Below are 27637 nucleotides of genomic sequence, written 5' to 3' on the forward strand. Positions count from 1 at the left end.
ACCCAGCTGCCTTATCCCGCAGCTGTCATGGAAAACCTGCTATCCACAGGTGCTGTGGGTAATGGAAAACACTCGGGACCTGGCGCTCTCCGCTCGCATCGCAGAGTCAGTGAAATTACTGAGTTAAACCTTGCTTTGTGGTAGCCGAGTCCTTTGTTTGCCACCTCATTTAGCTGGAGAAACTGGGCTAAGTGTTTATTTTGTTTATCGAGATGTTTAGGAAGATGGAAAGTGCCAGGGATCTTTTAAACCAGAGCACAATGTCTCGTCCTTTCTACCTGCCCGGTCATTTTCTGGCAGTCTGTAGGGATGGTATCTGGTATCTTTCTAACTAGCTGAAAGTGGCTTATTGATAAATAAGTGCAGTTGCATCCCAGATTCCAAATTTTGGTTGAAACCACAAGGGAAAGTTATTTTTCTCTTTGCAGTGAGGCATAGGAGAAAAGAGAAGCATCTCCCCTTTTCTCATGACAGCATGATCTCTCTCCTTGTATGCAAATAAAACATCTTTATTGTTGGATTTCCCCTGGTTATGGTGATCGCGGTGATCAGAGAATGTAATCAGGTGGCCGGCCTTTTCATGCAGGAGCTTAATGGCTGTTGGCTTTTTTCCCCTGTATGGCAACAATGAGTATGAACCGCAGCAGCTGACAAAAAATAAAGGGTCTACCATGTCCTGCGGTTGTGCCAGTTATTTGTGTGAGGCTAATATATATTGGCTTTTCCCTTGAAGGTCTTCTCCCTTTTTCCAACTAAAGCGGAGAGAAAATACCTTTCAGTCTGAAAGGCTGTATTTCTTGCAGTGTGTCTAGAACACTTTGTAATTATTTTTTTTTTTTTTTGTAATTTTTTTTGGCATCCATATTTTTCAACCAAGCATCTGCCAACTGTGTGCTGAAAAGCTAAATGTAGAGTATTTATCATTGGGATTAATCATTTTATTGAGCAAAGGCTTCTTACATACAAAAATATTCAAGATCAAAGCTTTGAAAAACAAAGCTGTTACATTATAGAAGAGAGGAGACATTTTCTTAGCTCAGTTGATATGAACAGATGAAATACTATGCGCATAATGTAAGTTAGTGTCAAAAGAAGCTTGTAACTACAGGCTCTTTAGCATTTTGTCTTTGCATCTTTTGAATAATTACGAGGTGTTGAATAATATGGTTTTTACAATGTGCGCAAAGACTTCCTCTGTAGTTCTAACCTTCCTGGGCAGACATATGTGCACACTTTAATGAATAGAGCGGGTTATTTATCCTATTTATAGGCTGCCCATTGCTATAGCGTTAAGGCCCTGTTACGAGTCTGCCGTGCAGTAATATGATTCCCGACAAATAGTGCCTGTTGTCAGCGTCACCCGTTTTGCCAGCGAAGAGAAGCTTTGTCCTAGAAGCTTCACGGAGGATTTTTTTCTAGATGTTTCTGTGAAGGATGAATGTTGAAAATCATAAATATGTAGTTATTGATCAGCTGCAATGGTTATCCGCTCAGGATCTTCAGGATTTCCCCTTTAAAATTTTTCTTGGTTTTGCTGAGATCTTGTCATTATAAAAAAGTTTATGTTAACAGGCAGAGAAAATAATATTTAAGGCTGTTTGATTCTTGCCTTCCCCGGCTAAGCAGGTCTCCGGCGTGAACCTGTACTTCAGAGCTTCATTTCTTGGAATCTATTTTCTTACCCTTTGTCATTCAGAAGTGATTTTTGTCATCTCTCCTTTTTTTTTTTTTTTTGTTTGTTTGTTTTTTCTAACAGAGCAGGAGGAAGTTTGAGTTTATGTTCAATGATGTGAATAAGGGCTGGGCACAGAGGTTTATTTCTGACTAAGCCGCTCGCTGCTAGCAGAATCTTTGGCGAGTCACTTAATTTCACTGAACTCTGTTTCCCACCTTGGAGATAAGGTTAATAAAATTTTTTACACACTGCAGGTTTTATGTAAATGAAGAAGCTGGTAATGTCTTTGAAGCATGCAGGGAATGGGTGCTGTGGAGAATGTGAGCTTGTTCATGCTTAATGTAATACACTGGCTTAATTGTATATTAGAATTATTACAGTGCTGTTTGGGTTGTTTCTTTAAAATATACTAATGCAGTTTCATTTGACAAGTAAGAGACTTGATTTATTTGTTTAATCAGTTGGCTGTTTTTTCTTGTGGATGACACGGAATTTTACTCAGGCTAGTTTTAGGCATATGTTTCTGTGAGAAGTTCAATGGGAGCATTTAAAGAACTACTGCTTTATAGAATATTTATGAGGAGGAATTTGGATGTGTTAAGTTGGGGTAACTTGGTTTATGCGCTGTGTTTGTTAGTGATGCTTTGTGTGTTCAGCAAGACGAAGAGAGTTAACTGTTACAGGAGTATTTAATTGCTTCCTGTAGCAAAAGCCTCAGTGTCAACAACTAAAGTATACTTGCTGTTCCACCGTAGCGCAGAAATACCTGGTAATACGTATTTGGTTCATCATTTACACGATACTTTAGAAAACTGGAGCCTCCGATGTCCCTGGCCAGCCATTTAATCCAGCTTGCCTCCATCTCTCACAGATCTGCCCGTTCCCGGGGGCATCCAGAGCTGGGAATCTCCCGAGTCCCCTGGGCAGCCTGTTGCAGGGCTTCACCTTTGCTCCGAGAAGGTTTTTTGGTGTCTAAGTTGGAATCTTCTGCTCTCCAATTTGAGCCCTTCGTTTCTGGTTTCCATCACAGATGTGGAGAACAGACCGCGTCCTTCGGCTTTGCGATAGCCTTTGACCCATCTGAAGATCATTGTGCTTCAGAAATCTCCTCTATAGATTGAACCGACTCCAGGTCATTCCGTCTTTTTTTGAAGATCACGTTTTCTAGCGCTCTTCTGGACTCTCTAGTTGGTTTAAGTCTCTCTCAGCGTTGCGCTGCGGGCAGTGTTACAGCACGCAGAGTGCAGCCGCCTCATTTTGCGTGAGGAACCGTTAAATGTCCCTTTGCTTGCCGGGAACTTGCTGGGACTGGTGGATCCACGGGCTGGCTTGGCAAACCCGAGCTGTCCCCGAGTTTTTCTCAACTCAAGATGCCCGCTGGGAAGGAGCGATAGGAGTGAGGAGAAAACAGCTCTGGAGATGCGCTCGCATCTCTGGACAGAATACCCGAGTGGAGCGCTTGGGGACGGCTGGAAGAGGCAACGTCACTTAAAAGTTCCTGAAAGAGTGCTTTTTAGGTTAAAAACTGACTGAAAAGGACTTGAAACAGCGAGAAAAGAAGTTATTTCTTGTTCTACCCGTGTCCGGAGAAACGGGATTCTTTATGCTGTCTTTGTAAAATCACAATACTAGATAATGTTTCTCTGCCAAGAGTGTTTTTGGTAGCTGAACGAGCCCACGGACGCCCTCCATTTGAGCGATCTGTTTCGGTCCCCCCAAATCCCCTCGGAGACAAAGGGGGCGGTCATCGTAGGAGTGAGTTATTTGTGAGCTGGGTTGGACTTTGGGGGCTTTTTGTTGTCTTCTAAGCGCCTTCAGAAAGGAAGGGCGCATCCAGTTGCATGGAGATCAAAAATACAGAGGTGTTTTCATTGACTATTACTTGAGATTCTGCCCTGTAACACGCAGAGCCGTGCGGCATGGCGATAGCTGTGTTCAATAAGAGTTTCGCATTGGCAGTCTGTGTGAACGGGCATAAACCAGTTGGGCGAGAAGCGCTCCTGCTGCGTACCCCCCCGGGGGGCCGGCAGGGCAGAGCTGTGCGTGGGGACCGGCCGACAGCGTCTGCTCCGCTGTCGATGTGGATGTTGAGGAATTGGGGAGCAAAAGGCCATCAGCTACCGAACGCGAGAGGTGCGATGGGCTTCCTCTAAATATCATTCTGTATGTTGTTCTTAAAATGAATATTACTGTGCTTCAAAAGCATAATTGGGAAGTGAGAATTACTTGTATTAGTATAACCAAGCAGAAAACTAAAATGAGTATTTGTTAGTAAAACACCGTTGTGTGAGGACAGCGCCGCAGCGTGAGCTCTGTGAAGCCTTTGTAGGCAGATACAACGCAGAAAAACGGGAGTCTGAAGGGCTGTCCTTGTATCCAGGGGAAAACAGCAGCATGTGCTCCTTCAGAAAAAGTGCTGGCAATTTGAATTTGGCAAACATTAACAAGTTTTTAGGATTTTTATTTTTTTGAGGCTTACCTGGTTAAGACAGTTACTTACTTCAGCACTTGTCAAAATTTTGTTTCGGCTTCACGTCGTATTGCGGGAAATTCCGGATGATCGTGCGTTTGCATGTTACAGCCAGTGTGGCACAACACAAATAAAAATTAAAGGTTGTGTTTGCACAAAGTGGCCACCCCCAGAGCCTTCACTCTTGCTCCTGTAAACCCTGGCTTTAGACCGATGTACAGACTGAGGTTCAGAGCAGCTTCAGCATTTGTTTGGCCGGAATTACGACTGTGTTAGGATAAGAAGGGTAGACATAGCTTAATGATAGGAGACTTATAATTTAATTGCTCTGTGGCTACTTAATCCAGCTTATGTTTTAAAGTTACATCTCTTCTAGCTCTTCAACAGTGAGCTAATAAACATTATTCTGTGTTTAAACCTTCTGGTCATCGCTGTTTTCTGTGGCTGTTGAAAACACAGGTTTGTGTGTACATGAGTTGGATTATTTTCTTGCTCGTTCCCTATTAGAAGCTCTTTATTTTGGCCAGTTTGTCTCAGAACATTTCTTATCAGATTTCTATGGCTGTCAAATGGTAGTAGAGAATACAAAATGCAATCATAAGTCTCTTTTGCCACCAAAATGTAATCAAGAAGAGCAAGATCCCTTCTAGAGAACTTGATTCAGTCCGGAGCTGCCACGCGTTCTGCTCATCATCCTTTCTGGTGGTGGAGGGAAAGAATTGATTGTTTTTCGCTCTAACCCAGGTGGGAAGTCGGTGCCCTGGTTTCGGCTGGGACAGTTAATGTTCCTCCTAGGAGCTGCTGTGGTTTGGATTTAGTATGAGAAATGACATTGATAACACACGTTGTTTGAGTTGTTGCTGAGCGATGTTTATGTCCAGTCAAGGCCTTTTTCAGGTTCCCACGGGAGCGGAGGGGGAGCGCGGACAGGACAGGACAGGCCGGAGCGGTATTCTGTACCGCGGGCGCCGTGCCTGCTGTGTGACTGGGGGTGGGGGGACAGGGGTCTGCAGCTGCCGGCCATCGGGTGGTGAGCAGTTGCATTGTATCACTTTATTTTGTGTCATCTTTTGCCATTATTACTCTTTTCCTCTTCTGTTACTGTTCTATTAAACTGTCTTTATCTCAACCCACAAGGCTTTTTTTCCCTCCTTTTTCTCCCTCTTCTCCTTCTCCTGTGGAGGGAGACGGAGCGAACGGCTGCGTAGCCCTGGTTGCTGGCTGGGGTTAAACCGTGGCAGTTAGGCAATTCAGTTTTTGTGGTGGTGTGCTTCCTATAATAATCCTTATTTTCTTTAAAAATGCAATTGAGCTTCTAGAATTAGTCATATTGGTTAAAGACTTTTAAATGTATTATTAAGGAGAATTAAAATTTTGCACTAGAGTCACTTATAAGTGAAGTTCAGAAACAGCCAAATCCTGAAACAACGCAAAGGTGGTCTGGGAGAGGGCTCCTTTCCGCAGCTTGGCTTCTTGGCTTGGAAGTTGTGGCAATGTGCCTCTGTTGATTCGACCTCAGTAACACTGGTGAAAACTTGGAGACCTTTGGTGGCAACTCTCCCACCTTCGGAGAAGAGACCTCCTGTAGGACACTTGAGACTGTTGATAATTGTAAATCATTTTGGTTTTAACTCTGGCTTTGATGGTCTGAATGTTTAATCAAACTCTTAACTTTAAACGCATACAGGTACATACACCATTGAGGTCTCAATTAAATGCGGTCCCAGGGGAAAATACGTGACTTTTGCCGTAGGCAGATCCAGAAAAGCTTGTGTTCTGTGTGCGGCAGTGCTTAGAGAAGCAAACAAAGTGGGAAGATTTGTAAATAGTGGAGCAGAAAGTAACACTGCAATTTAAAATGTATAACATCATTGTATTAGCAGTGATGCACCCCCTGCGTGTGGAATGGCCTTTATTTCTGCTTCCCAATGTCTCACAAAGACATAGCTGAAATAGAAGTTTTAGAGATTGGTGGCAAGAAGGAGAGAGACTCATTCACAAGGAGAAACGGGGTACTTTGGAGATCAAAAGAACATTTGTTTGAGTTGAAGGACAATAACTGCGGCTCTAATTGCAGAAAACCCCTTTACTTTTTTTCTTTGAAGGAGTTGATGCTTGCCTGTAGGACGCTGTGCTCCGGGGAGGGTTAGGAGCTGGGGCTGGGGGAGCGTGCCGGGGGCTGGGGGAGCGTGCCGGGGTCTGGGTACGTGTGGCTTTGGTCGGAGGAGTCGGCCGAGGTTGGCTGAGGACTGTTCGCACCTTTGTGTGTGCATTTCTTACTCATTTAAGCTTGGATATTCAATCTCTGTCATGTGTCTTGGCAGTAATCCTAGAATATTCAAAACCACAAACAGAAGAAAAAACATGGTTCTTCCTTCTTTCAGTCGCAGTTATTCATTTATTTAAAGGTACTGGAGTTTTGGGGTGGTGACTTTGATTTCAAAGCTGGTAGGTTGGCTTTCTTATGCAGGAGAGGCAAAACCTCTGCAATGTTTAGTCAAAACCAGGGCTTTTCAGCACCAACTTCACAGATTTATCTGGAAAGGAAACACAGCCTGTTGAAGTAGGGTGTGGGGTCAGCTCTATGACCAGAGAAATAAGTAAGAACCTGAAAATATGCGACTGAATTGTTTTTTCTTTGGAATACTGGGAAACAAACCCAGTGTTCGTATTTCTGGCATTAGTATTTCTCTTACAATGAGACTTTTGCTGCCTGAGAAAACACAGTTTTCCAATAAAGGTTTTTCTTCTTTTCTCTTTGCAGGATGGCGGACACAGACCTTTTTATGGAATGTGAGGAGGAGGAGCTGGAACCGTGGCAGAAAATCAGTGATGTGATTGAAGATTCTGTTGTTGAGGATTACAATTCAGTTGATAAAACTGCTACGGGTAATTAACTATTTCAGTCTAAAATTATTCCTGTTATCGGCGTTAAAATTTAAAGGGAAATGGCAGTGATTAGTTACATCCTATCCAGTAAGTAGTCTTACTTGATAGCTAAAAAAACCTGTTAATGAGTAATGTTACAAGTTTCAGTGTCTGTAGTTGCGAGCAGAGCTTTTGAGTGCCAGCTAGAGCTGACGTGATGGTGATGCTGCGTAAGCGCAGGTGTCCCGTGAATAAGTAGTTTAGGAGGCAGGAAACAGCTTTTTGCTCTGTGCGAGAGAAGTATGATTTCTGCAGGTGTTGGACGGGGTGGTCTGTTTGAAAAACGAGAAGGAAACTTTGGCTGAGTTATTCATGTTCTACAGCTGAAGTAGCAGTTTCTTAAAAGTAGAGTGTCGATAATTTACATAGAAGATGATGCTTTTTCTTTTACGAGGTGCGTTAGTATCTGTCGGCGTTCAGGGGTGACGAACTTTGCATCCTTCTGGCAGTTTTGAAATGAGTGAGGCAGCCAGGTATTCGCTGGGTGAATTGTACTTCCTGTGACTCAACTTACATAGTCAAGCTAGTGAGGTTAAAATTAACTTATTACTGATTTAACACATGGTTTGATATAATCGGTTTCAGTTGGGGTTTTGGTTTGGGTTTTTTGCCTATTTTCTGCAAATGGAATCATTTGATTTGTAATGCAACCCTAACTATGAAAGATACAAGGCTGGTGCTTTCTGATTGTTGGTTTCTGTTGGTATCAACACAGTCAGTGGGGCCGTTTTGCGTGTACCTGCCTGACACAAATTAAACCTTTATGATGAGCATAAGAGGCCTTTGTCGCATCTTAAAATTGAAAAGGTTGTGCAGATCACAACAGTCTGAGAAACTTTCTTCTTTGTTCCTTTATTTCTTGTTTATTTGTTTGTCTCAAAAGTAAGAACTATGGTAAGTTCTGGAAACTAATCCAGAGCTCCAGCACATGACTTGAAAATGCAGTGAAGAAGGTTGGGAAAGAAAACAAATAGTAATGGTTTTGTCTTCCTTTCTCAGTCCCTGGCTGCACTCTGATTATGTGCGGTGTTCTCTCCAGGCTGCGGGAGCATCCGAGGTGTGGGAGGATAGCTGCGTGCTGCTGCTGTAGACTAGCTGGAGATGGTTTTTTAGCACGTGTGGTACAGTGCAGAGGTACACCGAACCGTTTCCTAATGGCTTAGTTCCTTGCAAGCTTTGGAGAAACCTTTCCCTGAAAAGCGGGTATTATGTTTCTAGACATTAATCACTCTAGTCTGTACTAGAGGAATGAAACTGTAGGCATGGCTACCTAAGATTGTCATCTCTTATATGCTTATTCTTCTGTTCTGGTGTGCAAACAGACTTGGTGGTAGCTGTTGGGGAAGTAAAACCTTCCGATTTTAGGTTAAGAGCTGAAGTCAGGGGCGTTACTCAGTGTGGCTCCATTGATCACTTTCCATAGTCCTTTTTCCTTTGTGTATCTCTTGTAGTTTGTCATCTAATCGTAAATTCCTGCTGTGGAAGAGACTTGGGCGGTGAGCACAGTTTGGGCTGCCTGCGCGCAGGAATTGCCCTGCCCGATGTGCCGTTGGCATCTCGCCCTGCTGCTGGAGCCGCGCTGGATTTGCCCTCTTCCCGTGCTGCAGCGTTACCGTGTGTTGGGGTCTCTTTCTTCCCCGCAGCGCCAGCCTGAATGTTAAGGAGGGTTTGTAGAATTTCTTAAGTCATGTTTGATCAGAGCGCTGCTCTTAGAGTGCTGAAAAAATCTGAAGATCTCGGAGGTGTGCGTTGGTCTGCTTTGGGAGAGAGGAGGGAGGGAAGTGACCTTTACAGCCGCCAGACACAGTTACTCTCCAAATCGGCAGAATTTATGACTTGGCAGCTCAGTCAGCTCTGTTAGTGCTGTCGAAACGAAATATTCAACACCAAAGTATTCAACATCACAGTTAGGGCTGTGTGTTTCAGGGTAAGCTTGATGGCTTGAGTTATATTTATGTTTTTCTGATCCACTGGAATGAAAACAAACTCTGTATGGGGTGAGGAACGCGCCCTCGGTGGTGCTGTGTGTTCCTGCTCACCGTCGCGTGGCCTTTCTCCTTCATTGGGTCATAGACTTTTAAATGCTTTGGGATGGATGCTGTTAGGTGAAAAAATATGGAAACGTGCTTGGTCTTGCATAGCTCTGGAGCGCCTTAGTTTTCATGGTGCAGTCAATTCTCCTCTTGATGGCACCGATGCCATCGAGGATAGCTCAGCCCGTTCGCTTCAGGACCAGCACAAACAGCATTTCTCAGCCAACAGCATTTCTCAGCCCACAGCATGGCCTTTTCTTGCCCGAGTATTGCATTTGCCGAGTCCCTGCTGACTCGTATGACACGACTTTGACTTGCAGGGGAATCCTTTTTGGCTTGATGCCAGTGAGGATTTTGAGTGGCGAAGTGCCATGGGGACATCTGTCACCTCTTCAGTCCCTGCAGTCTCTGCTGGCCCAGTAACTAGGGGTCACATCCCAGTTTAAGTTGTGACTATGTGGAGCGCTCACGAAATGAGCCGTGTCTGGAGTCATCCCAGCTTTCAGCAATCTGTTTTTTACGCTCATGGCTGTCGTCTTGCATTTTGTTTTACATTAATTAAAGAGACTTATGAGCTGCGGCTGAAAAAGACCCATTAAATCTATCCGTTCTCCCAGTGTAAGGTTTTGTTGAATTTTGTTTTGGTTTGTTTCCCTCCAGGATGGAATTCCCTTATGAGCAAGCCTGGAGACCTAAAATTTATCCTTTTCTTGAATAACACCATCCATGTTGGCAATATCTAACTTTCAAGATCATACGTTAACAAATGCGCTTGAATTTCTCATGAGGTGTGTTGTACTTCTTAAGGCTGATGTGCACAAACCACCAGTTCTCCTTTAAACAAAGAGAGCAGAGCTGCGTACTGGCCTGGATAGGAATGACCCCGTGTCCAAAAATCAAGAAACGGTATTTTCAAACAAAAGGTGGAAATATCTTTTAGCTTATCTTTTTCCACCCTTCTGCTGGACCCAATTTTTTCCCTGCAGATTAGTTTTAAAATGACTCAAATTACTGGGACATAAAAGGAAAAATTACCGAAAGCTAAATATATTTGAACTGACGTTCGGCCTAATTTTTTTTTTTTTTTTACTTTAATTTCCTTTGATTGCTTTTAGCTGTACCTGTATCCCAGTCAAACCAGTTCTTTCTTGTATTACAGGTAGGTGTGTAGCTAACCGGTATAATGTGTATGTCCATTTCCGCAGAGTCCCTGCATCCAAAAAAGCACCAGTGGTGTTGACAGGAAAATGAGACGGGTGCCCTGTGGCACATCAGCCTGACAGCTTGACTCCTTTTTCATAATTCCACCATCAGATAAAAATATAACTTACATCCCTGTAATTCTTTTCACCACAAGAATCGCAGAGTGCTTTTTGTTCTGAAAATACAGAAACTATAAAAGAAAACACTGCACTTGTATTTAATAGGCAGCAAATGTGTAACGCGTACGGTTAAGTCAAGTTCGGGTGGGAAGTGAGAAAACTTAGTCCGGTTTAAATGCCGTCCCGCCTCAGTGGGACAGGACGCCCGCGGTGCGCGCGCTCTGCGTACTGCCCTCTGAGCACTCTCCCCCCCCCCTGAACCCTACGCAACACTCAGTGTAATTTGTCTCTCTTACACTTGTTGACAGAAACGATGTGTTTGCTTACATCGAGCTCAGCTAGCCGGTCTCCTAGGGAGTGGCGCTACGGCAGAAGCTTCTCTTAGCTGTGCTCACTGTGCGTCCCGTGTCTTGAAGGATATCTCCTGGAGCAGTGCTTGACCTGCCGTGCTTTCTGGGAGCAGATTCAGAGAGCACAGGAGCCACCTGAAGCTGCGTCTCCTGAGAATGATGGACGGCTCCTCACATACCTACAAGGGTCTGTCCCCAGGCCCCAGTAATCCCATATTTCTCAGGGAGTGCCCTGCTGAGCTGACGCCACTTGACACCCAAATCACCTGCCATTAAAGCCTTAATGTGTGGCTCCTTTTCACCCCCTGGCTCTCCTGCCGAGGGCCATTCATTGGAGAACAAAGTCATCAAGGAACCGAGTCATCCCAGGTTTATTAGTCTGCCCTTCCTAAGCCTGAGATGACCTTTATCGATGCCCAAGTATTGAATTCAGAGCATGGTAACCTTTAAATTGCGATGTGCTGACACCAGTCCTAACCGTTTGTCACCGATTTTGATGTGGGTTGTGTCAGTGGTAGGAGCCGTGGCCCTGGTGGCCTCCTTAGGGATGGCGTGGTGTGCCCTACCTTTGAGGTCCCCAGCTCTGCACTTCGGTTGTTCGCAGTGCAAAGTAACGTATTGATGGGCTCAGCAGTAGCGTCCTTCTCTAGGAAGGTCACACTGTTGTGAAGCGCAGATCGTCTGTATGGGGTTTCTGGAGTATCGGATTAAAGAGGCTTTGTCAGTCCAACCTCCCCTGTGAACACAGAGGGCACATCTGACAAGAGTGTCTTCTTTAGAGGAGAGCGTCTCTGCTCCTCTTCTGCATGTCTACATTCTGCCTTCCTCGTAGCGTACTGGAAGTCGAGGAGGAGTTTGAGAAGTGTAGGAAGAGGCCTGGGATTCGCAGGATCTCTGAACTAAATGGGCTGTTCAGGAGGCTTTCTTCATCAACTGGCACTTAGGTCTAAGTCGCCCTCCTCCGAGAAGCAAATTAAACCGTTTCCAGCGAGCTACTTGGAAAATCGTACGCTTGAGAGGCAGGAGGAGAAGAGAGAAGAACGTAATTTGTTCTTTCCCAGCAGCTGATTTCTGCCATGGTCTCCTCATTCTCCCCAGATGAAGTAGTGAATCTATGCCCGTCTGTGTTGACCGGTGAGTTTAAAGTGCTCCAGGACCTGTGGAAACCTTACAAACCTCCTTGGAAACAATCTAAGAGAAGTACTGCATGCTCTTGGACATGCTGCTGCAGAAGGCTTGTCATTCTCACTTACGAAAGTCTACCGGAGCCTGAAAAAAAAATAATTAGGCGTACAACTATGTCCACCCTGGCCACACTGAAAAGAGCCTGCAGTTTCTGGTAAGGAATTAAGAGTATTTCTATATGCTTCTGCTATTGTTTTGCCTAGCAATGACAGCGTTTCAGGAGAGAGCAGCGTGGCAGGGACCTGCCAAGTCCACACAGAGAAAAGAGTCAAAATGATTGAACTGACTTGACCAGAAGATCTTGGTCAGCTGGTCTCTGCTTTAAAATGGACTTAAACCCAAAGTCATCTTTTGTTTGTTAAACTAGTACAAGTCTTCCCAGATTTGTAGACTCCAAAGGAGTGCCAGAAGGAGTTGGAAACCTGAGTGTGTCACTCCGTTTGAGGTTGCGCAGTGGCCTCTGTACTAACCACGAAGTCATTATAGCTTCAGTCTTCAGGATATTCATGGACGTTCCAGCAGCAATGTGAGATCTCATTTGCAGTCACGGACTTCCAGTGCTTGGCAAGGTCTTCGCTCCTTGAGAGTTGTGGGGATGACTCTGTGCTCCTCCTCCAAACAAGATCCTGGAGACGCTGAGGAGGAGAAAATGATCTGCTGATGTTCTGGATTTGGTCTTCATCAGATACTAGGTGGGATGAAAATGATTAGAACCTGATAGAACTATCCAAAGACTCTTTTTTCCCCCCTCAACTTTTCTGTCTCTTCTTTGATAACCACCACCTTATTTTTTTCACATTACCTCTCTGAAATTTTTTAAAGATTGCAAATCCAGTCTATTTGTCTCTAGTTTTCATTCACTCGTTCCGTCTTTTCCCTGCCCCTCTTCAGAGAGCTCGTGTTATAAAGCCGCGAAGGCTGGAAGCGTGTCCTCTTTTTCACTCAGGACTGGAGGCAGCACGCGCAGAGTTCAGCCAGTGCTGGGTTTGTCCTCGTCAGTTTTGATCCTAAAGAAGAAACTGGTCCACAGTAGGCTGCCAGCCTTCATGGCGTCTCACCATCTCCATCCTCTGCCTCCCTTTGAGGTTGTGTTTGCTGATGGATGCTTTTGTATTTTCCTCATGCTCTGGAAGTGGGAATCGGTGTCTCTTTTCCAGCATCCCCCCGCTGTCTAAGGCACTTGGAAAAGTGAGGCAAGATGCAGTTGTGTGGCTTGGATCGGAACCTTCTGAGGCAGTCTTCCATCACCCTACTGTTTCTGCCTAGAATAATCTTCGTGAAAACATTTGGATCGCATACCCTGAGGATTGCCAGCCCGGCAGCATCCAGGCTGTCAGTGTAAAGCATCTTCCATTAAAAGAAGCTGCTTTGGCTGTGGGTCAGAACATTTTGGCATGCAGCAGGTCTTTTCCTGGGCTTAGACAGTTCCAAAGGAAACATTTGCTGTTCGGGTACGGCAACCCTTTCCTCTAACATCAGCAGTTTCTGTAATGTTGGACCATTTTGTAGCTCTGAAACAACGTGGGTATTCTGTCAGTCTCGTGTCGTCCTGTGCTGCAAATCTTCGGTGGGAAGATTCTGGTGGGGCTCCCTGTATCACACCTCCCTCTGCCGACTGGGAAGCCCTTTGCCCTCAAAACGTGCATTATAATAGTAGTGGGATCGAGGAACTTATTTTTTCCTGAACTGCATGCAACCTCACCCTACCGGCCTTGTGCGTAAGGGGCAGTACACACCCTGAAAAAATAAGAAAAAGTGTGGACACGGGGTCTCAAGGAACTCGGGTTCTTGTAGGATAAGTAACTCTTCTAACCTGGCTGGTTTGGGCTGTCGCACCGTTTGTTCCACAGACCTCTCTGGAGGAGTGATCTGAAGAAGAGCCCTTAGGGACTTTTCAGCACCGCTGCGTGAAATACGTCTTTACTTGGGTGATGATGGTGGCACTTTGTTGGAGAGTCCCCATCTCTGTGCTTACTGTACAGTCGTAACTTGGTCCCATTTGTTTGCATGTATTTTTAACAAAGTCTTTACACAGTAATATACTGGTTTTCCCACAGGACATCCAGCACATAGGATCAGTGGGGCAGACGGAACGGGGAGCTATTCGAAACTCCTTTTCATCTTCATCCCCCCCCCCACTGCACACTGTTCAGACCTGGATGTATTCCTCGTTAGAATGTCTGTGATGTTCCTCACTACAGTTTGAGTAGTGCGTAAACGTGAACACATGAATGAACTAAGTTTTATGAGGAAGAGTAGTGTAGAGGAAGAAGGAATTGAAGCCCAATTTGGTGTCCCGCTCATTTTTGGAGTTGAGTTTGAAATAGTCGTGGTGTGATATTTTTATTTTTATTTTTTTTAAGATGTCTTTCCCTCCCCCATGATATATTTTTTTTTGGCTAAACTGCTTAATGGGATAAGATTGAGGGTTTTTTCCGGGTGATAGTCCACAGCCTTAGGTACCGAAACACCCCTCTCCTCGGTGGTCCCTCGCTCCCATCATATTTCCGTTGTTTACAGTCGGGTGTGTTCAGACATCACCTCGTTCCTTGCATAACTTTGATTCGTTCCCTGACCGTCATCCGCGCTCTGCGCAGTGCAGCGGATTTCTGTGGGAAAAGCCATGTTTGGCCCTGAGTTCAAGTCGGTGTTGTCAGAAGGTGTATGAAAACTACAGCGGCCGACCTTTACGGTTAGTTCTTGGCTTGACGCACAGCACGGGCTTAGCTACCGCTGTGCGTGGGAGCAGAGAATGGTGTCCCTCCTCCCGTAGGCTGCCCACTGCTGGGGAACAACGGCAAAAGTGTTCTGCTGAGCATCGTTAGTGTTTGTCATCGCGAAGGTTTGCTCCGGTGCTCTGAACCGGGGCATTGGTGGTTGTAGACCATTTCATCCCATCTTTCACTGGAAAGTTTCTTCACAGCCCTCTCCCTCGTCTTCTGTTCCTTTTAATTCCTTCCCTGTATCGGGTGCCAGCGAACGTTGGCAGTAGTTGGGAGACTCTTCTCATCGTTGTTTTGGTGCGACGCTAGCCCCCAGGTTGCCAGAAGCAATTGGGCAATATTCCTGGGTTTGAATTTCCTCGTTCTGCGCAAATATTGTGAGTCTGCTCTGGTTGGCAAGTTCGAGCACGCACGGGACAAACTGATGTGGCCTGAAGGACACAGCCAGCCGCTGGCAAGTGTCTGCTGGGCTGGTGCAGGCTGAGATGACCAGAAGCTGGTTAGCGTGGGTTTTCCTGGGGGTAGTCAGAGATCATGGAAGGCCCTTGAGCAAATGTGCAGAGGAAAATGCTGCAAGAATAAAGGGCACCAGAAGACGCAAAGTTTGCTTTTCTTTAACAAGTGAGCAATTCGCCTTGTTGCAGCCTACCATGAAAAAAATCATTGGGGCAGACCTCCATCGTAGAAAGCTTGATCCATAGTTAGCAGTTCACAAAGCAACAGGATACCTCTTTCATCTGCGGGTAACGGAAGGCGTTAGGTAACTCTAGCAGTGGTCATGGGGTGTTAGCAGTCAAAACTCTGCAAGATGGTGTGCGCTTGAGGACAACACCTCATGGCAGAGTTATTAGGCAGCTGTGTCTGTAAGCAGCAAGTCCGTAGTAGCCGTATACAGTGAAACTCCATCGGGGAAATCCCTGTGGGCGCGATGGTTGGTAACATCGGTGGCAGAGCTCCTGACAGGTACGTCAGCACAATTGCCAGGAATCGAGGCACTGCTGCTTAGTGTGAAGTGCAAGTTACTGTCAAACAAGCAAATCCTAAATAAAATCCATTAGGAGGAAACCCTGTGAAGATGTTCTAAGCTGAGTGGGTTTGCTTCCAAATGAAGCCATCTGGGAGCACCTGCAGGGACAGGGGGTCCCAGCTGACACGTGGTGGCTCGCTAAGCTGCGGTAACCTGGTTGTTTGCAATTAGATGAACATGTTCTCATACCAAAGGACTTGTGTGAAATACTTCATGTATTGGGTGATATTAAGGATGTTGAGTTGAGTGGGTAAAACTGCTGTCTCTTCCTCATCTTCACTTTTTTTCCAAGCAGAACGCCTCGCTTTTGAATCAGGAGAATAAGCCCTTTGACCCATGAGAAGATATTCTTAGGACACAGGCTGCGTGCACATCATGACTTCAGTGTGATCCAGATGTTTTCGATCTCTTCTTTTTTTTCCTTCTTTTGTTAAAGTTGAAGTTTGACTGCCACTTTGTGAAGGTTCAGTCCCGTAGTCCTCTTTCTATCTGAGAATGCTGAAGATAACTTTAGATTATTTCAGACTTCTTGTGACCTCCTGCTGCTGGTTAATCGAAGCCCTCGGCAGACTCTGGTGTCCCAGACAGCCTCTGATTGTCGATGCTGTTCAGAAACTTTCAGTGTGGCTCTGCCTCTGGTACACGGAGTATGCCAGGGCTTGTAGTCGTTCAGCATAAGTTTTCCCAGTATCTGCCAGCAGGTGAATTTTTACTTAATAGTTAATGAGACTAGAAAAAATATTTTTCTTTAGCTGCTGTGGCAGTGTTCAAAGGGCACGTAGGAACCAGAATAATCAGTCTCTGAGGTTGCTCAAGGCTAAGGGATTTGAACACCTAGTTCCTAGGCAGCTTGGAAAATCCTAGTCTAAATATGAATATTACAACAATACATAGAAGAGTCGGACGGTTTCACAAGTTTACTTGTAGAGCATGCTCTGGAAAACTCATTTGAAAAGACTAAATTCCCAGCTGAGCGTGTGTGAGAAACAGCAGCCTTTGTACCTGACAGATGTGACTATTGCTGTGTTTCTGTTTTCCTTCCAGCTGGCAATCCTCTTGTTCAGCAAAGTGGACAGCCGCTAATCCTTACCCAAAACCCGACCTCAGGCCTGGGCACAATGGTAACTCAGCCAGTATTACGACCTGTACAGATCATGCAGAATGCCAATCATGTCACGAATTCTCCGGTGACCAGCCAGCCCATCTTCATAACAACCCAGGTGGGTGCCCTTCCAGCCAGGGCGGCCGAGACAGAAGATCTGGGGCACTTGTCCATGGAACACTGTTCTCTGTTAAGAAATAATTGGATGCCCGTTGCAGTTTTTCTTGTGCACTTCAGTGGATGTTACGCTTGAGCTGAAATCTGTTGCATTTTTGGTTTGTTTTTTTTTTTTTTTGTTTTGTTTTGTTTTGTTTTTAATTTATGTAGATTTAGAAATAGCTTTGTTCAGAAATAGCTCGTGTTCCTAGTCATTTTGCAGTTGAATCTCACTTGAGAAAGTTGGCCACGTTCCACACCTCAGCAGGTCCTGTGGAGCCAGCACAGGTCTGATGGGAATTCACGCTGGCTCTCGCTGGTGGTCTTACCAGTAGAGCCGGACTCCCTGCTGTAGGTGGGTCTGTCCGCTCCATGTGCATTTGACCTTGCTGAATACTTAAATGCTTTGTTTTATTTTCCTGTGAAATGTGCAGGTAATTTTTTTAATGTCTGCTGGCTTCTTTAAGCGTTTTTCTGGGGAAGCACTGCTACGAAACAAGTGTCTGTGTTTACCAGAGCTCCTGCTTTAAAAAAAAAAAAAAAAAAAGAAAAAGAAAAAATTTAAAAATTTGTCTTTGCATGTTGCAAATTTTACTATCCCAGGAAACTACCTCTGCTTCAAATCTGGGTTTATAAATTGTTTAAGATGTGGGAGAAGACTTCTGTAGGTGCTTCGGGAAGGAGGGATTGAGAGTGGAGGCTGTGTATCGGAATATGGTTGAGGATAAGGAAGGTGGCCCTACTGTTGGGTAGAGTGCTGGCTGAGAGCGGTATGGCCTCAGAGTTCAGTGGATCTGTAGAAAGCTCAGGTTGAAAGTGCTTCAGATATGCTCAGTATGTTCATGGTACCGGTACTGTTTGACTGCAGGGATTTCCCGTGAGGAACGTGCGGCCCGTACAAAACACCATGAACCAAGTTGGAATTGTTCTGAACGTACAGCAAGGTCAAACAGTTAGACCCATCACCCTCGTCCCAGGTAAGGACTGAAAGAAGCCAAAGCCGCTGTCGTGTTCCTTTTTAGGGTAGCAAGCGTTAAAAAAAAAAAAAATAAAAAATTGAACTGTGTATTTCACCTGCACATGTAGTAGCTCTAAAGGGTCAGTTCTGTAGCAGGTGAGGTTTGTCTGTGTTTGTGGCTGTAATTCCGCCAGCTGTTTTGCAGCGGAGAGTGGGGCCTTTGGTCGTAGTAACAAACCACTTTGCAGAGTTGGGGACTTCCAGCTGGAAGGAATGCTTGCCTCACGTGGCTCCATATAACCTAGTCTCTCCAAAACCCCTCCTCGGTTAACTTAATTCCAAGATCCCAGCCCACAAGCACCCCTCTTCCTTCCTTTCGAAGTCTCCCCATGCCGTGCCGGTGCGCCCCGACTGCCTGGAAACCAAGCCTTGCCCTGAGGAGGATTTTTTTTTTCTAACACTGACTTCTGCTACCAGATCATGTCGTGCTCCATCAGAAAGATTAAGAACGCCTGGGTCAGTGGATGCCTGCCTTATAACAAAGCAACAGCGCTAGTGATCAGTCACCTCTCACTCTCCCCAGAGCGAATCTCCAAAGCCTCATATCGCAAACTAATTTGCAACTGTAGGATCGCCCTTGTCCTGCCATAAGAAGCCCTCCATGAGTTCCTGTTGGGCCCAGTGACTAGGATTGAGTCCTGTGAAAGTTGGCAGGAGTTATGCTCGTAAGCTACTTGGGCCCTTTGGAAAATTCCACCTAAAAGAACTTGGATGCAGACAGACCGAAGATTTATTTACATGTTCAGTTTTAGTCTGCTTGGGGAGTGAAATTAATGTGCTGAACTTCTAAAACTTCCACTGAAAGTAGCAGGAGTGTTGGGAGCTCAGCAGGGTTGGAAAATAGGTTGCACTCGGGTATTACTGTGAAAGGAATGGGATTGGATTACCTGATCTACCGCATTTGTTCATTTGTTTTTTGAAGCCCCAGGTACGCAGTTTGTTAAACCAGCAGTTGGAGTTCCTCAGGTGTTCTCTCAAATGGCCCAGGTGAGACCAGGTACAACCATGCCGGTCCGACCCACCACCAACACTTTCACTACGGTCATTCCGGCCACGCTTACCATCAGGAGCACTGTACCGCAGTCCCAGGCACAACAGCAAAGTAAGTCCACTCCCAGCACCTCCACAACTCCTACTGCAACGCAGCCAACAGCACTGGGACAGTTAACTGTGCAGCAGCCAGGGCAGTCCAGTCAAGCTACTAACCCCAAATTAGGTAAGATTCGCCATGGAAAAGCAAGGGGACTCGAGCGTATGACACTGTCTATAATTTGATCTTCAAACATACGGCGTAGCAGCTAAAAGACAGAAGTTGAGTCAGAACTCCTGGGTTCTATTTTTGCCTCTGTCACTGACTCACGCTTCAGCTCTCTTTACCAACCTGGAAAATGAGGATACTGCTGCCACCGTGTCCAGTTTGGTTTGAGAACTAGTCAAATTTTGTTTTGTAGAATGTTCTGAGACCATCAAGTAGAAATCCCCTGAAGTGGAAAACACTATTTGTTAATCACTTGCATTTTTTTTGAAAGGCGAAGTTAAATAGATGGTGAACACAAGCAGAAACTGTGTTGCCTTTTTTTTTTTTTTTTTGAATGTTGGCTGAATGCATGAGTGAAACGATTGCTCAAGAATAGCGACAAACAATTTAAAAGGAAAAAAAAAATCCTTCTTCACACAGCAAGTAGTCAGGTTATTTTTAGCTTTAAGTGGCCATAATCATATACAGCTGCATTTAAAAAAGAAACACAAATAATTTTTGTGACCATCGGTGTCCTGCCCAGTTCATCGTGGGACATGGCTCATATCTTGGAGTGTAATCTGGAAGGTTAGGGAAATTTGCTTTCCCAACCTTGCCAGCCTTTGCGTGACTGGTCAGGATAATCGATGGCTCAGTCGTCCCTGGTGGAGACCCGAGGTAGAAGAGCAGGAGATGAGGCATGCTAGACGGGGGCGGGACTCACGCAGTGGGTCAGAGCTCACTGATTCCTTATTAGTGTTCTTCTACAATCCCTTCCCTTGGCAGTGAGTATTGCAAGCTTTGTGACTGTAAAGAGACCTGGAGTGACTGGTGAGAACAGCAGTGAGGTTGCTAAGCTAGTGAATACCCTGAACACCATTCCTTCGTTAGGACAGAGCCCTGGCCCGCTGGTGGTTTCCAACAGCAGCCCTGTGCATGGTTCCCAGAGATCCAGCGTTTCAGAGTCGTCATCATCGTCGTCATCGTTAAAAGGTATGGTTCATAGTAGCTGTCTTAGCACGACTGATTCTGCTGAGAGTTCAGAAGTTTATTTTCTGGAGGGAAAAACTGCCAACCTGTAGCTACTGAGATTTCGTAATAGGGACAGACATGAAAATCTTTGCTATTAATTTCTTCATCTCAATCTGTGTGTTTGTGTCCGGTGATTATGTTCTGTTTATGGATGTTTGCTTGCATACATTTTTTTTTTCATTCAAAATTATTGGGGTGTGTGCTGCCATTTTGGAAATACACACACCTGAAACACTCTACACAAGGAGGCAAAAGGATAAAATCTTTGCTTCTCCTTCCAAAGAAAGCACCTTCTTAAAGTGTTTGCCTCTTTCAGTCTAGTTAATAGTTAGAAGTACAGCTCTTGAAACTAAAGTATTTCAGTACGCCAAAAAGACAGCGTAGGCTGAAGATGAAGTGTAAGGATTCTAACGTCTGTGGTTTTCCTGTTGCAGTCAGTTCATCTCCTATTCCTACGTTTGATTTGCAAGATGGTGGCAGGAAGGTCTGCCCGAGATGTGATGCTCAGTTTCGAGTCACTGAAGCTTTAAGAGGACATATGTGTGTAAGTAACCGTTTGAAGATGAGCAGTTAATGGATAATTGCTCGTGATTGTGGAGTGCAAAGAGTAGTTCTTCTCCTTAGATCAGGGACTTCTGTGAAAAGGAAGAACACGAGTAGGAGCAAGTGAGAGAGGCAAAGGAGAGGCCTGTGGAAGACCTTCTGCAGCATCCCTCACTGGAGCTAGGCAGGACCTTAGTTTTATGTCCTGCTGATGCCAGGAGGTGCATTTGTTTTCTAATCTTACTTAGCAGTAAACAATCAAAACAGAAAATAGGATATTGGATCTGCATTACTCTTTCCTAAAGTTCCTCTTGTCTTTTCTTGGCACTGGTTAGTCCTTGTCTGTTTAATAGTATACGTAGTTCTTCCTAGATACAGGTTAATGTGTGGGGTTTTCTTGTTTTTTGGGGTCTTTTTCTTCCTTTTAGTACTGCTGCCCTGAAATGGTTGAATTCCTCAAGAAAAGAAAATCTCTAGAATCTGAACCAAATATTCAATCTGCAAAGCCTCCATCTCCAGAAAAAACTACAGCTGTTGCTTCACCACCTTCTTCTACTCCTATCCCTGCACTGTCCCCACCTGCGAAAGCTCCAGAGCCAAGTGAAAACGTAGTTGACTCGTCCCAAAGTAAGCTCATTATGTTGGTAGATGATTTCTACTATGGCAGAGATGGTGGCAAAGTGAGCCAGCTACTGAACTTCCCCAAGGTTCCAACTTCCTTCAGGTGTCCACACTGCACCAAGAGGCTAAAGAACAACATACGGTAAGAGAATGCCATGTGCACAAAAACAGGCTACGGTGTTCCGAATAGCCCTCATCTGCAGAAGTAAGAATGAGCTGCGAGCGTCAGTCTCTCAGGCCCTGCAGCTTTCCCATATTGTAGCTTAAGACCAGAACTGAAGCACAGAAGGGAGAGATTTGCCCATCGTCGTACGGTTCAGTCAGGGCAAAAAAGTTGTAAGAAGGCTGCGTGGTTAGAATAATTGCGTTTATGTTCTTCAGCAGAAAAGCCTCGTTTGCTTGTCACTAGTCTTACTAGGTAATAGGAGATTATTCTTCTTGAAGAACTGCTCTGCTCATCTTTATTCAATGCTTTTTCAACAGAGGGAGAAAATATTTTTAATTAAATAATGTATTCTTCTGAGCCAGCCACTATGTTGTTGTATTGTGGTAACTGGACCGCTGATCTTTCTTCAAAGCTGGAATGGTTTGTCACTACCAGTGGAATGCCTGGTTGGGGTCAAAGTGCTCGAAAGCACGTACTGCCAGATCTGCTCTCTCAGTTCCCGAGCCTTAGAGAGCGGGAGGGTGCTGGGCAGAAGGAGGTTTTGCTTGCTTTTGATGGGAAGAGCAAGAAGGAAACATCTTAACAGCATTAAGAAAACTTCCAGTGTAGTGTTCATAATGCTTTCAGGGTTTCAGGTGCAAAAAGTTTGGAATTCTGTTCACATGCTCTCTCTTTGCCTCTGTAAGGTTTATGAATCACATGAAGCACCACGTTGAGCTGGATCAGCAGAATGGCGAGGTGGATGTCCACACCATCTGCCAGCATTGTTACAGACAGTTCTCCACTCCGTTTCAGCTACAGTGTCACTTAGAGAACGTGCACAGTCCCTACGAGTCGACAAGTAAGTTGAGTGTGCTGTTGCTGTTTGTTTAGGTTTAAGAGGGTTTCTGTCTTGCATTTAACTGCAGATCTGCTGAGAAAGGAGTGTCTGTTCTGCCGTGCCCCTCGGTGCGTTGGCTTTGTAGGCCAGCAGGAAAATCCATCTAAATCACGTTTCCGCAAACTTACTGTCAAGAGTATTTTAAAGGCGGAGTTCAGTAATAACGTCATGATAGAACCTAATTTTTACCAGGAGGTTGACATCCGATTTAAAATCACTTGCGGTTTCCCTGTTAAGACGTCTTCCTACTTGTTGTATCTGCTCTTTTGTTCAAGAGAATTTTTGCTGCTTTTTTGGAAACCTCTCAATGTATTTTGTTGTCCACCCAATTCAAAGGGTTGAGAGCTAGAGTTTTGGTTTGTTTTTTTGTTTTGTTTTTTTTTTTTGTTGGTTGTTTTTCTTTTCTTTTAAGCTGTTACACTACCAGTTACGGGTTTCTTTGGTACGTTTTAAGAGGGTTTTCTTGTCCCCTGGCTGTTACCTGCTTTTCCTTTCTTTTGCAGCAAAGTGCAAGATTTGCGAGTGGGCATTCGAGAGTGAGCCCATGTTCCTGCAGCACATGAAGGACACTCACAAGCCTGGGGAGATGCCCTATGTTTGTCAGGTATTAAAAGTGATTTAGGGGCTGGACTTTATAAATGCGTACTAGAGAATAAGAGGAAATCTGGCACTTCTCAGCAAGTGTATGGCTTGCAGGGGTGCAAACCAGACTTGGGCCATGGAACAGTGCTGTGGAGCCCATTGCGGTTTTTTCCAGGTGTGGAATTGGAGAAGCCCAATGGCTACTGGGGCAGCACGCGTATCCGAGTGTGTGTTTGCCACCGGTTCCCAGCACTCTGAAGCTGGATCAGCTTGGTAGACATTTGTTCAGACCCAGTGCCATTCAGAGCCTAATTTTTTCTTTCCTCCCAGGGCCTGCAGGCAAATTGCTGTGCCATAAAGAGAAGTTGTCACTCTGGAGCAGATGAGATTGTGTTGCTTGTGTGATACCTTTTCTTGACACTCTGTTGCCATGAGATTTGTGCTTGCATCGATTCTGAACGCGTCATCTTCACCCAGAGGTCCTAACACTGTCCCTCCAAAAAGAAAAAACAGAAGAAACTTGTAAAATATATTATATTAAAACAGATTACATTCCAGATTCTACATTTTACATAGACCCCAAAGAAACTGCTCGTTAATATATTCCAACTGCTTTGCAATGACTGTCTCTCCCTCTTTTCTTTTTTTCTTGGATCTGGAGCTTGAATTGTCACTACTTTCTTTTTATACAAGTCGTTCAAATCTGTTTCTCCAAACTACTCTGAATATACACTGCTTGATTTAGTATCTTGCAGTTGGAATAAGCTATAGCAGGTTCTTTAGGACCTGGTTCCTAAACTCCACTGATAAGTGTCTTTGGGGATCTGGGCACTGCTGTTAAGATCTCCATGTTGCAATGGTGGATGCGAGATAGATTCCTGTGTTACGTCACTGTTAATTGTTTCTGTCCCCTCCTGTAGGTCTGTCAGTATCGTTCCTCGCTCTATTCTGAAGTGGATAGCCATTTCCGAATGATCCACGAAGACACGCGGCACCTGCTCTGTCCTTACTGTCTCAAAGTCTTCAAGAATGGCAACGCGTTCCAGCAGCACTTCATGAGGCATCAGGTACGACGACGGGGTGACTCCCTCTCCACGGAGAGGAGATAGTGAGCGTGCCATTAGTTGAGCATTTGCTTGGAGTAAAAACAGAAAGAAAGAAAACTTGGTTGAAAAAGGGGGTTTAGTAGATGCTGTATTCATTCCATAACAAATGCAATTTGCATGCTGTCATTCCAGACTTTTCATAGGGATTGTGCTGAAGAGAAGAGGCTTTGCTCCTTCGGGAGTAGCACAGATTGTTGTTACTTAGCAGAAAAAAGCATGTTTTGCTGGGCTGTGTTTGCTTCGTGTGATGATTAACCAACAGTGGGCTCTGTGTTCATTTGGGTTTTAATTATTTTTTTTTTTATCTCCAGGTAATAAATAAGTAAATAATATTGTATGTGCACAAATGAATGTAATTTTTGTAGCTCGATGTTCTGTTTCCATATATGTTGGCTGTATTGACAACATATTTTATGTGGGTGTAGCTGAAGTGTACTTTCAGAATATAGAAATGCAGCGCTCTTACCGAGCGCCTGGGTTGATTTGCCCCCGAAGTCCTCCGCTGGCTGCCCGAGGAGGCAGGGCAGCTTTTGAAGGAAAGATGCCCCATGCGCTGCTCTGCCGGTGTGCCTTACTTTGGCTTGAACAAGCTGGGTAGGACTTGTTCCGTGGCACTGCAAGGTCTGGTGTCTCGCAGAGCCCGATGATTTCAATTAAAAAAAAAAAAAAAAAAAAAAAAAAAAAAAGTAAACCCAAAACACCTAAGATCCAGGGCTTGGCAGGGAGGGACTTCCAGATGCTAAAGAAAAATGGGGCTGCCTTTGGTTTCAAACAGGGGAAAAGTGTTGTTTTCTTTTCTTTTCCTTTCCTTTTTTTCTTTATTTTAAACGAAAAGCTCTGCTGTGTTGTGACTTCTGTTTCTCTTAAATGAAATATGTTTCGTTTGCATTTGCTTTAGAAGAAGAGTGTTTATCACTGCAACAAGTGTAGACTCCAGTTCATATTTGCCAAGGATAAAATTGAACACAAGTTGCAGCACCACAAAACTTTCCGAAAGCCCAAACAATTAGAAGGATTGAAACCCGGAACCAAGGTAAGAAATGCAAGTTGACAGCAGGTCTCTGTCCTGTTTCCTTGGGAAACACCCATAGCGTCTGTATTGGTGTGTGCGTTTGCTTCATCTACATCACTTAAACCGCACTCAAGTGAGAGAGAGGAGGTGCGAGTGGTATGGCAAAGGTTGAGCTCTAACTACGGTGTCTACAAGTGAAGGTATCTGAACTCAGTGTCTGGACGCCGTCTGTAGTCATTAGGGACAAACAGGCACTTCTGGGGCTCGGGTCTGTGTCCTCTTTTAGGCTACTGCTGCCCTGGGTGGGACGAATCGTGTCCTGGGAGCACCTCTTTGCTCTCTGCTAAGAGTCTGAAAGGCTGCTCCAGACAGAGGAGCCTGAATGTGGATAGATCGCTTCTGCCCTTGTGTTTTAGGAGGTATGGGTGTATCTGTTTTCTGCAGGTCACAATCAGGGCTTCTAGAGGACAGCCGCGGGCAGTGCCAATATCTTCAAATGACATGTCGCAGGGCACCGGACAGGAGACCGCTCCGCTGTCGTCTTCTACCGATCCCCAGCCCATCTTCCTGTACCCGCCTGTCCAGAGGAACGTCCAGAAGAGAGCCGTCAAAAAAATGTCAGAACTTTTTGCTAAATTTCAAATTAAAAAACATATTTAAAGGAAATGTAGTTAGCTTTTTAATGCCGCGGTGATGGGTAATACGATCCTCGGCACTGGACAGCTCTGTCTTACCAGTTGCCAAGGAAACTTTGTGCCAGGAGAATCAAGCTTCCCACAAAACCGGGATTAAGTCATGTTATGAAAGCCCTTAAGGTGAAACTGTGAAATACAGAATTAGCTAGGCGCTTTTATAGAAACAATGCAGTTTCGTCAGCATAAGGGCTTTCTGTCCATCCCGGCTCCTGCTGCCTTGTCTTCAATTTTTATTTATTTATTTATTATCCACTCTTAAATTGTATACTCCTGATTACAGCAAGTGGGAAGTGCTTAGCCTGGCACCGAGGCGCAAGATGAGACTAGTTTGACCGCAGACTTCCAAAAGCTTATATGCCATTGAGTTCTTATCTGTCCTGATGATTATTATACCTCCAGAGCTACACTAATGAAAACATCCCTCTTCTCTTCAGGAGTGTCTTGGGGAGGCAGACTTGTCTGGAGTGCAGCTTCGAAATCCCCGACTTCCCAAACCACTTTCCCACCTACGTGCACTGTTCGCTATGTCGCTACAGCACTTGCTGCTCCAGGGCTTACGCCAACCACATGATCAAGTACGTGTGATTCTTTGAACGCTGTACTAGAAATGCAGTAGCACCTCTTGTGTCTTTGCACTGTAAGAAAGGGGTATCGGGAAACTCCAGGTCACTGCAGTGGTTTGTAGGACATGGGATGTGTGTTCTGTGTCAGCGCAAACGTGGGTGTGGGCATCCAAATGAGATGAGCAAACCGAGCACAAGAGCTGAAAGATTGATTCCAAATGATCACCTGTGGCTAATGACATGTGTATTGCTGCAGAAAACTGTCATTTTTCAGTGCTCCTGAGATTTCTTGCAAAAATCTCAGAGGTAATAATTGAAAAATTTTAAAAAGGAAAAAAAAAAAAAAAAAACCCATGCTATGCTTTCCAAGCCTGTGGTCTGTACAGGACTGTGGATAGACCACAGAAGAGGGTGACAGAACAGTTACTCTGAAATCTGGGCATTTTCAAATGTTATTTAGACACAGAGCTTTCATTTCCTTAACTACAGTACTGGCAGACAAAATATTATTAAACCCAGGACTGGGTCCGTGTTTGTAAACGTCCTGTATTTTGCATGGGTTTATAGCTCTTTAAATACCCGGAATAATTCTGACATTTAATACACTCTTTTGTCTTACAGCAACCACGTTCCTCGGAAGAGTCCAAAATACTTGGCTTTGTTTAAAAACTATACTGCCTGGTAAGGGAGAACTTGTCATCTTACCTTAATCACCTGGGAATCTAATGTGCATTCACTTTCTAACTTCTACCACTTCTGTTCTTTTCTTTCATGATCTCCTTCTGAAGAAGCTGTGTTTATTTTTTGCCACACAGGAAAAGATGTTGAATTAAGGGCAATATGTTGCCTGAGCCTCCCACTGCCTTCCAGTGGGAGTTAGTGTTTTGGGGTGGGGACGCTGCCTGTGTGCACTGGAGGGTGACCTTTTTTCCTAACTGTTAGTGAGGGGATGTACGTATTTTCATATCTCATACTGATACTGAGATCGCTTCTCTCTCTTTCCCCTCCCCCCTCCAGTGGTGTAAAGCTGTCCTGTTCCTCTTGTCTCTTTGTAACATCTGAGGGTGATGCAATGGCCAAACATCTGGTCTTCAATCCATCACACGAGTTTAGCAACATTATTTTCCGAGGTAAGAGTTTGAAAAGGAGCAGACAAGTTTTAAAAAATTAACGCAGGACATAATACGTCAGTTCATAGACTCCAGGTCAAA

The 27637-nt window shown here is 44.8% G+C and overlaps 1 protein-coding gene across 1 annotated transcript in view; it reads left to right on the forward strand.

Annotated features, from left to right (window-relative positions):
* The window catches only part of POGZ (pogo transposable element derived with ZNF domain), a 37418-nt gene that overhangs the window by 5402 nt on the left and 4379 nt on the right, over positions 1-27637 (forward strand). Inside the window, exons 2-16 of the mRNA XM_082496278.1 lie at positions 6910-7034; positions 16758-16933; positions 17840-17948; positions 18912-19205; positions 20013-20219; positions 20693-20802; positions 21230-21564; positions 22275-22429; positions 22972-23072; positions 23971-24117; positions 25055-25189; positions 25613-25785; positions 26298-26438; positions 27048-27107; positions 27444-27556. Of these exons, the coding sequence (XP_082352404.1) occupies positions 6911-7034; positions 16758-16933; positions 17840-17948; positions 18912-19205; positions 20013-20219; positions 20693-20802; positions 21230-21564; positions 22275-22429; positions 22972-23072; positions 23971-24117; positions 25055-25189; positions 25613-25785; positions 26298-26438; positions 27048-27107; positions 27444-27556 (2380 nt within the window). The 5' untranslated portion in view covers position 6910. The remainder of the gene's footprint in view (positions 1-6909; positions 7035-16757; positions 16934-17839; positions 17949-18911; positions 19206-20012; positions 20220-20692; positions 20803-21229; positions 21565-22274; positions 22430-22971; positions 23073-23970; positions 24118-25054; positions 25190-25612; positions 25786-26297; positions 26439-27047; positions 27108-27443; positions 27557-27637) is intronic.

The sequence above is a fragment of the Vanellus vanellus genome, assembly GCF_965231255.1.
Source record: "Vanellus vanellus genome assembly, chromosome: 27".
In the NCBI taxonomy this organism is placed as follows: domain Eukaryota; kingdom Metazoa; phylum Chordata; class Aves; order Charadriiformes; family Charadriidae; genus Vanellus; species Vanellus vanellus.